The 14,670-nt window shown below is 44.8% G+C and overlaps 1 protein-coding gene across 2 annotated transcripts in view; it reads left to right on the top strand.

The window, feature by feature from the left end:
- Positions 1-14,670, top strand: part of herc2 (HECT and RLD domain containing E3 ubiquitin protein ligase 2) — a 51,988-nt gene that overhangs the window by 22,547 nt on the left and 14,771 nt on the right. For both annotated transcript variants that reach the window (XM_085773686.1, XM_085773685.1), the window contains exons 37-68: positions 443-635; positions 715-897; positions 997-1,181; positions 2,088-2,235; positions 2,320-2,516; positions 2,631-2,861; positions 2,970-3,108; positions 3,347-3,493; positions 4,022-4,164; positions 4,947-5,214; positions 5,389-5,531; positions 5,618-5,716; positions 6,049-6,217; positions 6,311-6,436; positions 6,570-6,678; positions 6,771-6,910; positions 7,007-7,197; positions 7,308-7,413; positions 7,818-7,909; positions 8,006-8,181; positions 8,459-8,570; positions 8,935-9,016; positions 9,100-9,334; positions 9,536-9,713; positions 9,913-9,994; positions 10,287-10,458; positions 10,549-10,693; positions 11,492-11,717; positions 12,430-12,601; positions 13,010-13,196; positions 14,237-14,380; positions 14,467-14,658. In XM_085773686.1, the coding sequence (XP_085629812.1) occupies positions 443-635; positions 715-897; positions 997-1,181; positions 2,088-2,235; positions 2,320-2,516; positions 2,631-2,861; positions 2,970-3,108; positions 3,347-3,493; positions 4,022-4,164; positions 4,947-5,214; positions 5,389-5,531; positions 5,618-5,716; positions 6,049-6,217; positions 6,311-6,436; positions 6,570-6,678; positions 6,771-6,910; positions 7,007-7,197; positions 7,308-7,413; positions 7,818-7,909; positions 8,006-8,181; positions 8,459-8,570; positions 8,935-9,016; positions 9,100-9,334; positions 9,536-9,713; positions 9,913-9,994; positions 10,287-10,458; positions 10,549-10,693; positions 11,492-11,717; positions 12,430-12,601; positions 13,010-13,196; positions 14,237-14,380; positions 14,467-14,658 (5,112 nt within the window). The remainder of the gene's footprint in view (positions 1-442; positions 636-714; positions 898-996; positions 1,182-2,087; positions 2,236-2,319; positions 2,517-2,630; positions 2,862-2,969; positions 3,109-3,346; positions 3,494-4,021; positions 4,165-4,946; positions 5,215-5,388; positions 5,532-5,617; positions 5,717-6,048; positions 6,218-6,310; positions 6,437-6,569; positions 6,679-6,770; positions 6,911-7,006; positions 7,198-7,307; positions 7,414-7,817; positions 7,910-8,005; positions 8,182-8,458; positions 8,571-8,934; positions 9,017-9,099; positions 9,335-9,535; positions 9,714-9,912; positions 9,995-10,286; positions 10,459-10,548; positions 10,694-11,491; positions 11,718-12,429; positions 12,602-13,009; positions 13,197-14,236; positions 14,381-14,466; positions 14,659-14,670) is intronic.

The following is a 14,670-nucleotide window of genomic DNA, read 5'->3' as shown; positions in this document are numbered from 1 at the left end:
CGCGCTGAGGCTCATAAATGTAGTGTGAAAACGCTTCGCTTTTCCAAAACTCCTCGTTGTCCCTTTAACTCTCATGAAAGAACAGTCTCAGTACAGATCAGTGGGTGCTGTTTGTTTGTGGTGTGTTTTTAAAATTAGCGGGTTTAAATCTCGTGTCGGGCGTCGTGACTTTTCCAGTGACGACGCTCTGGCCAATCAGTGGAAGGCAGTCAGTTGATGTCATGTTTTAGTATCGCAATGGTTCGCTTGGAACCTGGGCTGAGGCGTTCCCAAAAAGAACCAGGTACCAAGTACTAGGTGCTAGTGGAAAAGCAAAAAAAAACAAAAAACGTGTAGAGCCGTGGCGAGTCGAGCTAGTGGAAAAGGGCCATGTGTTATTACTAGTATAATGGAGGGGAATGGTTTGCTGTTTAGTATCTGACTCAGTGTGTACTCTGTGCAGGACGGTCCAGCGCCAGGCCTGGGCCGGGTCATCGGAGAGCTGGGTGAGGACGGCTGGATCAGGGTGCAGTGGGACACAAGCAGCACCAACTCCTACAGGATGGGCAAGGAGGGCAAATATGATCTTAAACTGGCAGAGCCTCCACCAGCTGCCCAGCCCCCCACCGAAGACTCGGACACAGAGGATGACACAGGTATTTTTTATATTACTGCCTCAGTAAAGGCCATAACTACAAACCAAAGGTGGGCTTTAAAATCTTCCCTCTGTTACAGAAGGCGAACTGATGGAGAAGAGCAGTCATCCGACAGCCATGATGCTAACCAGCACGGTCAACCTGCTGAAGATGCTCTCTCTAACAGCCGGGATCTACGCTGAGGTGCTGCAAACAGATGCTACGCGCACTCTATGCGGGCTCCTAAGGGTGCTTGTGGAAAGTGGAGCTAACGACAAGTCAGGTAGCTGAACTGCCATGTCGGCGAAGGGCCTTTTGACTTTTTACACAACAAGCTCTTTGGGATCATCTTATTCTAACTCGACCCACCCTTTGCTGTCAGGCTGTCACTCCCACAGGTTGGTCTCTCGGGAGCAGCACAGAAGCTGGTGCACGCTGGGCTTCATACGCAGCATCGCTCTCATGCCCCAGATGTGCAGCACGCTCAGCACCTCCGCATGGATCGGCCTGCTCATCAGGATTGTTGAGGGACACCAGTCGTTCAACGCCATCACTCTGCAGAGACAGGTGGGTCACTGTGCTAGTGTGTGAAATGCGTCTGCTTCTAATTCCTGAGGGAGGCAACAGTACAGTAAAGAGGAAGAAGCTGCTTTCATCAAGTACAGGAGCATCTCAACAAATTAGAATATCATGGAAAAGTCAATTTCCAGTAGCTCTGAAATAGACCTAACCAAGTATTGAGTGCATATAGATGGACATACTTTTCAAAAGACCAACATTTCCATATTAAAAATGCTTTTTTTAAATTGGTCTTTTGTAATATTAAAATGTTTTGAGATACTGAATTTTAAGTCTTCATTAAAAGCAACCCATAATCATTACAATTAAAAGAAATAAGGGTAAGACTTCATTTGAATGGGTGTTCATAGGACTGACATAACACTGTGATATCCATGACATGACACCTGTCATAAACATCAATGAATACTTATGACAGTTAAGTGTTGGTAAGTGTCATTCTGTAAGTTATGCCACTTTTGATGCAAAGTTGACATTGTTTGAGATGGTTGGCTAAGCTTAATGTTTTTTTTTGTTTTTTTTTAAGTTTGACAATTAGGTCTGCTATTACATGTTTATGACAGGTAATGTTGTCTTGATTTATGTCAAGTTGTCATTACAAGGACATCTCAAAAGAGACATAATTTACTGAATGACACTTAGTAACAACTGTCATAAGTATTAATTGATGTTTATGACGGGTGTCATGTCATGGATATCACAGTGTTATGTCAGTCCTATGAACACACATATATAAAGACATGAAATGTTTCATTCTGTGTGTAATGGATCTATATCATGTATTAGTTTCACTTTTTCAATTGAATTACTGACATGAATAAACTTTTCCATGATATTCTAATTTATTGAGATGCACCTGTGTTTTTCTGTCCTCTGCACCCTTCATGTGTCCAGATCCTGGCCCTGCGTCTCCTCCAGGCAGTCCTGCCCTCATGGGACAAGATGGAGCGCTCCCAGGACATGAAGTTCCTAGTGGAGAAGCTGTTCAACTTCTTGGGTAGTTTGCTGAGCACCTGCTCATCAGACCTGCCCCTCCTCAGAGGTGTGACCCCGAATCGAGCTTCAAATGAAATCCAATTGTTTGCGTTGTAATGTGTATTTTAAAATCGCCACCTTCTCCCCACAGAGGGTTCCCTCAGAAGGAGGAAGTCCCGCCCTCAGGCGTCTCTGACAGCCACTCACAGCAGCACCCTGGCTGAGGAGATCGTCGCCGTCCTGCGCACCCTGCACTCTCTGGGCCAGTGGAACAGTCTGATAAATGATTACATCAACGCTCAGCTGAGCTCCATCGGAGATGTTATGGCCGGCTGCCAGTCTGAAGCAGTAAGATTTGCTGCAGTGCTTTGGATTTAAATGGTGTTTGTGTTAAACGTCAACAACAATACATCGATTATGATTTCATTTCTAAGTATAAATCTCCTCCTGACTCTATTACAGTGTTTCCTTGAGGAATATTTTCCTGATTCAGAGGGTCCCAGAGTGGGCAGCCTGATGGCAGTGCTGGCGGTGATCGGAGGGATTGATGGGCGCCTCAGGCTGGGAGGCCAGGTCATTCATGAGGAGCACGGAGAGGGAACGGTCACACGCATCACCCCTAAAGGACGAATCACTGTCCAGTTTCATGAGATGAGGACCTGCAGGGTTTGCTTGCTCGGCCACCTGAGACCGGTACAGAAATGTTTTGATTGTGATTTGTTAACATGCAATTAGCACATCAGCAGTACTTTAACTTCAAACTGCAAACAACTGATTTTATTTAACTACTGTCTTCCTCAGCTGCCTGCAGTATCCTTCAGTGTGCAGAACCTCCCCTTCACTGAGCCCATGTTGGCGGTTTGGGCCCAGCTGGTCAGCCTGGCTGGAAGCAAACTAGAGAAACAGCGCCTGAAGAAGTCCCTCAGTCGAGGACTTACAGGTACAGAAACTACTGAGGCACACAACACGAAAGTTGTAGACTTAATTGTCTCACATCTGACTTAATCTTTTGTGGATTGATTGCTTGTCCAATTCGTTCTTTACAAGTGATGTCCACATGACCATAACAAATTCTGGTTTAAATTATGTAGGATGCTCTGATTTAATTATGGAGGATTCGTTGATTTAATGGCCAGCAGGTCCAGTCAACTGAGTAATCAAATCTGTTATGTCTGCAGCTGACCAGGTGGACATCCATTTGCTCCGGTGCCAGCAGCTGAGGCTGTATATTTTGAAGGCAGGGCGGGCCCTGCTCTCTCATCAGGACAAACTCAGGCAGATCCTCTCTCAGCCTGCAGTTGTGGACATTGGACCGAACCCCTCTGGTAAGGAAGTGAATCATCAATTCCTTTTATGTGTCTCTGAGGGGGGCGGTGGGCGTGGACACTCAATTGGTGGCACATCAATTTTCTTTACTGATGATCCCGCTGTTGAGGAAAAGAAGAAAAAACTAATGTTGTGAATGGTTTACAGGGTCCCTTTTCCCTTTGAGTTACATATACAGTGTGCATATGCACCCCTACAGGGGTTTGGTCACCCTTGGTCAGCCTTCTGGTCATTTCAACAATTAAAACTGCTAATTTTTTCATTGTCCTCAAAGGTAAACAGAATAACTTTTTGAATAATCAAAGAAAGATCATTTTTAGAACAAGGTTCCTTCATCAGGTTTAAAATACAAGGCAAGAAATTACAACAATTTATATGCACACCTGGCGAAGGATGATATGTGGGTGGATCTAGACTGAAATGCTCAACAGAGTTTTGAAACACTGCTATAATCACAAAAGTTTTATACCTTAGAGAGAATGTTACATTTGACCCAGACATAACATTGTCTGTCATGTTGTTTGCAGAGGACCCAGTGGTGTCGTCTCCTGATGTAGGAGATCTGTCTCCCGAGGGCCCCCTCCCGCCATTGATCCTCCTGCAGCAGCTGCTGTCTGCTGCCACCCAGCCTTCCCCAATCAAAGCCATTTTTGACAGGCAGGAGATGGAGGTGAGTCAATAAACCCTTCTTCAGTAGCTTGGTGCAGCCCTGCTGCACAAAATTAGATCAAGCACAAAAGTTTACTCTTTGACTTATTTCACTGACAATACAATTTATTTACTTTGGGCTGTCAAAGTTAGCGCGATAATAATGTGTTAACGCCAATTACTTTAAACACACGTATGGAAGTGATGCAGCAGTGCCGTGTAGATGGCAAGTAGAAACAAAAGATATTGATAAAGAAATGGGTCTTTTGAACGGCAAGTTCAGCTTCAAAGTCCGTCAGATGGGTCAGTTATTTGCATTTTGAAACAATAGTCAGATTTGCAGAACACACATGTGACGTAAAATAAGTAAAGTAAGTATCAGATTCTTCTCTTGAGAACGCACAAAGACCGTTTGGACCAGAGGTATCAGCAGAAGCAAATACCTTGAGACTTCAGAAAACACAGATGGGAAACTTGAACAGTGTGATTAGCTATCCAATTAAATCTCCAACCAGTGTGGCAGCTGAAGCAGCAGGAGGAGGTCAGGAGGGGTTAGATGTAGCTAATGACAAGAGATGTAGGAGGAGAGCAGCCAACATGCTGCTGTTAGAGAGCCAGCTAGGGCAACAGGTGGGATCAACAGGAAACACTGAGGTAAGCCCTCCTCCTGTCTGTGCTGGTAGATCAGATTGGTGAGGGGAAAAGTCCATAATTCCTAATGGTTGTCTAGCTGAGATATTGCATACATCCAGTTGGTGTGTTAACTTTGAGCTCATCATTATCTGTGTGTCTGTGGGTGAGCAGGCAGCAGCTCTGGCAGTGTGTCAGTACCTGGCCGTGGAATCCGCCCACCCATCCTCGCCCCTGTTTGAGGAGAGCAGCTCCAGTGAGGCCACCACCCCTGTCACCATACAACACATCAGACCTCCCAAACAGAAGAAACAGAAGACGTCTCCTGTCCCTCCGTTACCCATAGTCCTCCAGCTCATGGAGATGGGGTTCCCACGGAAGAACATTGAGTTTGCACTGAAGTCTCTGTCAGGGACTACGGGCAATGCCTCTGGTGTGCCAGGTATGTTGTCATATCACATGAACCTGAGTTTGTGACTTTTGCTTTTGGAAACTTTCACTTTTTCTCTTCACTAAAACTCTGTAGCCGTCTCTGCAGCAGTGTATCTGCTGTACTTGTGTCTTGATACATAATGTTTTGATGGACTTCTGGAGAATAATTGAGCGTATACATCAGGTGTTGAGGCTCTGGTGGGCTGGCTGCTGGACCATCCAGACGTTCACGTCACTGAGCTGTCAGATGCCGACACCGTGTCAGATGAATACTCCGATGAGGAGGTGCTGGAGGAGCTGGAGGAGCCAGAGCCGACATTCCCTGTGGTACATTACTTTTATCTATTATTTTTTGCCCTAACTCAATCAATAATGGACAGAGCCAATGTAACGTTGCTTGTGTTTTATATCAGCCTCCAGGTGTGGTGGTGACTGAAAGCCAGACATTTAAGAAGAGATCCGATTTCCAAAGCAACGATGATTATGCAGTTTATGTTAGAGAGAACATTCAGGTAAGAGCAGCGACATTTTCAAGAGTTCTTCAAAATACCTTAGGAGTGGGATAGTTCAACATTTTGGCAAATTGGCCCATTGCCACAATCCCTATAGTTTTAGGAGTAGGTTTGTTACCTTTAATTGTCGGTGCAAGCTATTTTTAGTACGGTGGAGCAGAGCTGTGAGCTGCTCAGAGCTATGCTACGGAGGCTAATGGGATTTCTTGGTTTCCCAAACTCATCCACAATATATACACAATCCAACAACTCCAAAACACTCTTGTGGACAAGTTGTGACCTGCACATTCACCACGCTATGAGATAATAACATAATAATGACTGCTGTGCAGGTGGGGATGATGGTCAAGTGCTGCAGAACGTACGAGGAAGTGTACGATGGAGATGTCGGGAAAGTGATTAAACTGGACAGAGATGGACTTCATGACTTGAATGTGCAATGTGACTGGCAGCAAAAAGGAGGAACATACTGGGTCCGCTACATTCATATTGAACTACTTGGTAAGTTTTACAGTTTGACACGATTCTAGTGAGAATGTTGTGAACCTCTGCGACATGTTTGACACGTTTTGGATGTTTATTTTTCTTTACCAGGATTCCCACCACAAAGTTCTCCATCCCATATAAAGATCGGTGACAAAGTGAGGGTGAAGCCCACAGTCACAACACCAAAGTACAAATGGGGCTCTGTCACTCACAGGAGTGTGGGAGTTGTGAAAGGTAAGGCAGCAGCTGTGTCTGTGGCCTTAAAACAGTGAATCATCCACTATCTGATGATCAGATACAGTATCTGTTGAACACGCTGAGTATCCTGTTTTCTTTACTAATGGAGCTAATTGATTTTTTTTTGTAGCTTTCAGTGCCAACGGCAAGGATGTGATTGTAGACTTCCCTCAGCAGTCCCACTGGACTGGGCTGTTGTCTGAGATGGAATTGGTGCCCAGCGTTCACCCAGGAGTGAGGTATGGATATGTCACCGGTTCCTCTCTATCTCAGTTACAATATCTGTGTTTCCCAAAATGTCGTTTAAACACGATCTCTGTGCACTCTGCAGGTGTGACGGCTGTCAGATGTTCCCTATAAACGGCCCCAGGTTCAAGTGTAGGAACTGCGATGACTTTGACTTCTGTGAAAACTGCTTCAAGACCCGCAAACACAACACCAGACATTCCTTTGGCAGAATCAACGAGCCTGGTTAGTCACACATTTCCCTCTGACTCGACAGTGTTTATATTTCTGTCTGCTTGTGTCTGTTTGTGTGAACCTGTTGCTCATCTTTCCTACAATCAGGTCAGTCTCCAGCGTTCTGCGGCCGCTCAGGAAAACAGCTCAAGAAGCATCACAGCAGCCAGCGCGGGATGCTGATCGACGACTGGTCCCGCGCTGTCAAGGGCCTCAACGTCTCATCCTCGGTTAACCAGGCCTCACGCCTCATTGACTGCAGTGATCAGTGTTGGCAGTCCTCCGGCTCGCAGGGAAAGGTAGGAGATTGTATTCCATACACTAATAAGCTGGATGACAGTCTATTTAGTTTGCTTTATTAAAGCGTAATGCATCACATGAGGGGATTTGTCATTTTTTTACTCTGCAGCACTGGATTCGTCTGGAGCTTTTCCCAGACATTCTTGTACACAGGCTGAAGATGATTGTAGACCCAGCAGACAGCAGCTACATGCCCTCACTAGTGGTCGTGTCAGGTGAATTACATTTTTCTTTATGTGTAGCTACCATCATTGACTGTTTCTTGCCATTTAGTTAAGACAAATAGTTTGTGTTTTTACTCAAGAATTCTTCCTTCAAATGTGGGGGGGTTTGACTGCTAATGGCGATTACGCATGATTAAAACCTACTGTCTCTTCTTAACAAATGTTTTTTTGTTTTTTTTTTCATTTTCTTTTAATTGAGCATCAACAATATGGTATATAGATACACATACAGAAGGATCACAATGCTCATATTTATATTTTAAAGAACATGTTGGAGACCAATCCAGAAAAAATAATTAATTGAATGAAATAAAAATAGATAGACGTATAACAAAAAGAGCATATACCAACAAATGGTTTTTGTTTTTGGGGTTTTTTTTTTTTTGAAAATGCAGGTGGAAGTTCCCTGAACAACTTGATCGAGCTGAAGACAATCAACATCAATCCCACAGACACCACCGTCCTCCTGCTCAGTGACTGCACTGAGGTTGTTCGGCTTCGTCATTGTCATCAACTTCTAATCTAATGGTTGTTAATGGTTGTAAAATTAGCATTGTAATGACCTGGATGTTGTCTTCAACAGTATCACAGGTACATTGAGATTGCAATCAAGCAGTGCCGCAGCTCTGGGATCGACTGTAAGATTCATGGACTCGGCATCGTGGGGCGTATCAGGGCAGAGGATGAAGACCTGGCCACAGTCCCTTTCCTGGCGTCGGACAATGAAGAAGAGGATGATGACAAAACGGCCACTGGAAGGTATGGCCGGGTGGACGGCATGTGTCTGCTGACATAAATATATTCCAGTGTTCAGGCACACGGTGTTATGCCCTAATAAAAGATAACGCTTGAGGACTTCTAAGCTGCATTGAGAGTGTCCTAGATAGTGTAAATTAAAAGTACAGCTATGTTTACCAGGATGTAGCCGTGTTTTTTACTGTCGCATTTTCAAGTAATCAAGAGAATAAATTAAAAACGGAGATGAAGTGAACTGGATTTGACTCTCTCGCTGTGTGTTTTGTTTTTTGTCCTTCAGTCTTGCTCGAAAGAAATCATCAGGCCTGGAGTCGGCAGCCACCATCAGGACCAAAGTGTTTGTCTGGGGGTTGAATGATAAGGATCAGCTGGGAGGACTCAAGGGCTCTAAGGTGCAGCTCGCCATATAATGAAACAGTAATTCAAATTGAAGGCTTTTGTGTATTTGTATTGAAAACTTTGTAGCAGGCGCAGAGGCAGTCGCAGCATAAATGCAGGACTAAATCTTTAGAAGTTAAATCTATAACCATGACAATAAACTAGTCTAGTCTAGTTACTCTAGTGATGTTTTTAATGTAAAACCTTGCTTGTGGCGGGGGAAATTATTTCTCTTTTAAATGTGCTCAAGTAGCATAAAATGGAGATACTCAAGTTCAATACAAGTCCTCAAAATTGTACTTGAGGTGAATCCTTGGGGTGAGCCTGCACCAGAGGCTCAGACCGTCCTCTAATCGCTTTTGTCCGTGTTCTTCACAGATCAAGGTGCCTTCGTTCTCTGAAACCCTCTCTGCACTCAACGTGGTGCAGGTGGCCGGAGGATCCAAAAGCCTCTTTGCAGGTGCGTTGAAATCGCCTGTGGAGTTTATGTTCTTTTGTAAAATACACATATAGTGTCTGTAACTTTACCGTTATTTGTTACAGTGACAGTCGAAGGGAAGATCTATGCTTGTGGAGAGGCCACGAATGGCAGATTAGGCCTGGGCCTGTCCAGCGGGACCATCCCCATCCCCCGTCAGATCACTGCACTCAGTAACTACGTGGTGAAGAAGGTCGCCGTGCATTCTGGGGGACGCCACGCCATGGCGCTGACCGTTGACGGGAAGGTGTTCTCCTGGGGAGAGGGAGACGACGGCAAACTGGGACACTTCAGCAGAATGTATGTTATTCTGCACAGATACCGAGTATTCTTGAATAGCTCTTTAATGGCTTCATTCAAAATGATTTCCTGCTTTTTATGCTCGTTATGACTTCACAGATAACGGTCTTGCTCTTAATATCTTAAACCAGGTTGGCGGAAATGGAAAATGTCAAGTGTTTTTGTTCAGCATGTAAAAGTAAACAATGATTCTCTGAACAGGAACTGTGACAAACCTCGGTTAATTGAAGCACTGAAAACCAAGCGCATCCGGGACATCGCCTGTGGCAGCTCTCACAGCGCTGCAATCACCTCCAGTGGCGAGTTGTACAGCTGGGGATTGGGGGAATATGGCCGCCTCGGACATGGGGACAACACCACTCAGCTGAGGCCTAAACTGGTACGTTCGCCCGTTCTTACATCTTCTTCACAGGATTGGTGATGATATTATAGTTGGTAACAACAGAGATATGCACATTGAAAGTATTGAAATGTAATGAATTAATTTGTTTATAATATTTTTCTGCTGTAAATCCATGTTTTCTATGAAGTGTCTACATTGACCGTATGCTCCTTGTTCCTCTGTCTTCCACCTTTAGGTAAAAGTGCTTTTGGGGCACCGTGTGATCCAGGTGGCTTGTGGGAGCAGGGATGCTCAAACTCTAGCCCTTACTGATGAAGGTATTTCTGTTAATGCACTTAACTATGTCCTATTTGTTATTTTCTGAGCCCTAGAGTTGATTGCATCACATTATACCAGCTTGTGTAATCACAAAATCACAAACCAAAGGCTTGTTCATGAAAGTGTTAAATGTGATGGGAAATTCATTCAACAAGCTTCTGATGACTTATATTAAACTCAAATCAAATCTCATTATTTGAAATGAAAACTTTTCAGAAATAGATTTTTTTTTCTGAAGGGTGGATTTGCTTTGGTTCCTGGTTGGTATTTAATCTTTTCAATATTTCTCAGGGTTGGTGTTCTCCTGGGGTGATGGGGACTTTGGAAAGCTTGGCCGTGGAGGCAGCGAGGGCTGCAACATCCCACAGAACATCGAGAGACTCAACGGACAGGGCGTCTGCCAAATTGAATGTGGAGCACAGTTCTCCCTGGCTCTCACCAAATCTGGAGTGGTGTGGACATGGTGAGATGGATGGACGAGCCATCACGGGATCTTTTCATTATCCGTCCTCTGGCTTTCATATGTCTGTTAACTGTTTCTTCTCCCAAACAGGGGGAAAGGTGACTATTTCCGATTGGGCCATGGTACTGACGTCCATGTGCGCAAGCCCCAGATGGTGGAAGGACTGAGGGGCAAAAAGATCGTCCACGTGGCCGTTGGAGCACTTCACTGTCTGGCTGTCACAGACACAGGACAGGTTAGTGCTGACCTCCACCTGCAGAGTGCTATAAAACACAGCACTTCGTTCACACACTGCTCATTTACTGCTGTGGCTCGGTTCCAGCAGTGTGAGTTACTCCTCATCCAGTGACAGTTGATATATTGACTCTCCCTCTACTTTTTTGGCACCTCTGACCTTTACTGTTACTCATCTTATTTCACCTTGTATGATCCCTTCCCTCGGAACAAGTTTTATATGTGTTAGCATGTTACTTTCTGTTATAGTAGTATTTGACCACCTACTTGAAGCAGTGCCTTTTACTTTTTCACATGGGATTTTTCTCAAGTCCCTGTCAAGATGTGTTCCCACACTGTTCAGTAATGTATCTTAAAGAGGAACTAAGCAGGATTTTCCCGGTGGCTATGCCACATTTTTACCTTCATTAAAAAGCTCCAGAGTAATTTTGATAGTTAACTACATGACTTGTGACTTGTCACGAGTGGGAATGGAGGCTCTCTGCCTTCCACCTGGCCTGTCATGGCTGAAAAGCAACCTTGCAACATCAGTGTAGCAACACAAACGCGCTCCGTAACCCGTAATCTTTTGTTTATGACAGTTAAGACTACACAGATAGATATCATAACATTGTAAGTTATCCACAGCTCCATATATTGATTTTTCTCCGGCTTTGTTGTAAACAAATGCACATGGCCAGGCGGAGGGTTAGCAACACAGTGGAAAAGCGACCAGACTTGCATAGTTTATTTGATTATTGAGACAGGCATACAGAGTGCTCTGTACTGAACTCTGACCAAAATGATGTTCCTCTGTCAGGTGTATGCATGGGGCGACAATGACCATGGGCAGCAGGGGAACGGCACCACCACAGTCAACAGGAAGCCCACCCTCGTCCAGGGTCTGGAGGGGCAGAAGATCACTCGAGTGGCCTGTGGCTCCTCCCACAGTGTGGCTTGGACCACTGTGGATGTGACCACGCCCTCGGTTCACGAGCCTGTCCTCTTCCAGACGGCCAGAGACTCCCTTGGAGCTTCCTATTTAGGTAATCCTCCCTCTCTTTATTCATTCCAGTTATGTCGATTCTGATGGTCAGGATTGTGATAACTGCTTTTAGATGTGAAGCAGGTTAAAGGTTTGTAGTTAGTTAGATACCATCAACATTTATATTTAGCAGATAGCAGATTGTCCACAAGGGGGAGCTCTTCAATTATTATTAGAATAGGGTCTGTAATTATGGGCTGCTTAAAGTCAAACGAGTGAAGTGACTCAAGTAAAATGTTTAAACTTGAAAAAGAAAGAAAAATAAATACAAAAACAAATGCATCATTGCAATCTGTATAATTCAGAGAGTAGTTTTATCATGTGAAAGGATGACAAGATTCTTTATTCAAGCTGGTGGTAGTTTTGATAAGCTATTAATTTAGCATGTTAATTACTACTGTTAATACACATTCCTTAAAAATAAGATTAATACTGACCCAGTCACATGGAGTAAAGGTTAGTGACAACAAACTGCACATGTAGGCAGATCCAGTTTGAACACTCAAACATCATTGCAGAAGCTATGACTTTTCCTGCCTGTAGGTGACAGACAAGACCGGGGCAACATCTGCAGGAGTAGGAGTTATGTTTTTAATCAAGTAGTTGGACTGGAACAGCTGGATCAATCCTGGTGACTCTTCACCTCTGCAACTGAGACTGGTTAAAGGTGTTTAACGTTGGTGACATTGCTGTCGTGTTGTTGTCCACCACAGGTGTCCAGTCAGACAGTGACTCATCAGCTGTGAGCAACAAGATGAGCGGGCAGAGCAGTGTGAAGCCCAATCGACCATCTCTGGCCAAGATTCTCCTCAGTCTGGACGGCAACTTGGCCAAACAGCAGGCTCTGTCTCATGTACTGTCAGCTCTCCAGATCATGTATGCAAGGTAAGTTGTATATCTAAAATATCCTCTCCTGATGGCCCAGACGACTTAACATGGCAAAACTCATAGGAATATTGACTTGGACACACTGGATAAAGTAGTCTGCCATGTGGGAAGATCTCACATGTAATTGAGCCTTGGTTATAATCAGTAACAGTTTTCTATTGTAAAAGCAGCAGAGACGTGCATCAGTGCAGCAGAGGATTATCATCTTGTTTGTTTAGCACTAGTTAAAATCCTAATTGCTGCATCAACAAACTAGTAATAAATGATGCCCCGCTGAGGCTGGAATTGTAAACGGGGTGAGTGTGAAGTGTGAATGACCTCTAAACGAATTAATCTGCTGACTGGTACCATTAATTGTCATTAGTCAGTATTAGTGTTGACAGGACATGTTGTGTGTTTCCTCAGGGATGCAGCAGTTGGTGCACTGATGCCAGCCAGCATGATACTGCCAGCCGAGTGTCCTTCCAGCTCCCCCGTCCCCCCGTCAGACTCGTCATCCTCATCCTCCGTGAGTGATGAAGAGGGTTCCCCAGTCCCACCTGAAACTGAGGACCGGGTCAGCCCTAACCCCTGGCAGGACAAGAAGAGTGATGTAAGGAACACACACAGGCGCTTTCTATACTGTGCTTTGGTTTTTAAAACAACAAACCTCACTCTACCTGAAAAAGTAAACTTAAAAAATGTCAGTGAGGGGGTTTGCATACTCTTTTTGCATCAAAGCGCTGCCTCAACTTTATTTTGTGCTGAACTACTGTAAAACTGTGGCCTGTGCATTGTGTATTTGTATCCATAATGACCAGGTGTGTAAATACAACCATCAGCAGTCTATATTTGGGTGCATCTCAGAAAGACCAGACTCTCACAGGGCTTTGATTGTAATTCCAACTCTGGAAAAGTTTTCTACCACAACTTTATCCATTATTATTCTTGGGAGTTAAAGCTGTGATCCTGAGGAGGTTTGTCCTGGTCGAGACACCTCTGAGCTGCAGTTAAAGACTCGTTGAACAGTAACTTTGTGTGGAGCACCTGGTGCCTGTTTAGTTTCTATAGAAAACACGTTGGGTATATATAATAGAAGTTACAAATTACAACGGCACAAGACCAGAGGTTTAGGTGTGCAGCTTGTCCTCTAACAGCTCACCACGGCTGCTGCTTCTTGTTCCATTTAAAACTGAGCCACTATAAAAGAATAAAGGACCAAAATGCTGAAAATGACCATGTCATGTATTGCAGATAAACGTCGCCGTTGAGCATCGTGGTTGACATGAACTTCACTGACAGACCTATTGTGTTTCCTGTGGCTGCTTCACAATGAAAGACGCCTTGTGTTTAACCAGCTCATTTATTTAATATAACAAATAGCAGACAGATGTTTCAGTTTAATTAACAGCAGCTTAATGCAGCTCTGACACAGTGTAAAGAGAACAGTAAACACTGAGGCTGATAGTGGTGAGATAAAGCTCCACAAAAAGCAGGCGTAATGACCTCTCCATTTAAAAATTTCAATAGCGAGGTCATTTCTGAATTTAGGTGTAGAGAACGACCACTGCGGGCAAAAAACCAATGCGGTAAAACATTTATTATAACCATAAGGTACTGGAGCTGATTCTGTGTGTTCTTGTGTGTGAGCAGGTTCCTTCGTCAGAGGATGCCGTCACCCCATCATCAGCCGTGACTCCATCTGCCTCTGGTGCGTCCTCGCGGCCTTTCATCCCCGTCACCGATGACCCGGGAGCAGCCAGCATCATCGCCGAGACCATGACAAAGACTAAAGAGGTTTGCCCGGCTGATGACAAACTCATATCTGTCGAACACCAGCCGCGCATGCATGACTCAGCCGCTTTCTCATTTATGCTCAACAGGACTCGGAGAGCCAGAGCAAAGTGGTCGGTCCGGAGCCTCAGCACCTGGACGAGTTCACCAGCCTCCTCGTGCCCGACGACACACGAGTGATGGTGGACCTGCTCAAACTGGCGGTGTCCTGCCGCTCCGGAGAGAAGGGCAAGGAGGTGCTGTCTGCCGTGCTGTCTGGCATGGGCACGGCCTATCCACAGGTATTGTTCTTC

The sequence above is a fragment of the Trachurus japonicus genome, chromosome 4 (genome assembly GCF_045865225.1).
Source record: "Trachurus japonicus isolate A0001 chromosome 4, Traja_1.0".
NCBI classification, from domain to species: Eukaryota; Metazoa; Chordata; class Actinopteri; order Carangiformes; family Carangidae; genus Trachurus; species Trachurus japonicus.
Note: the sequence above shows the minus strand (reverse complement) of the source record. Positions and strands in the feature narration are given on the sequence as shown.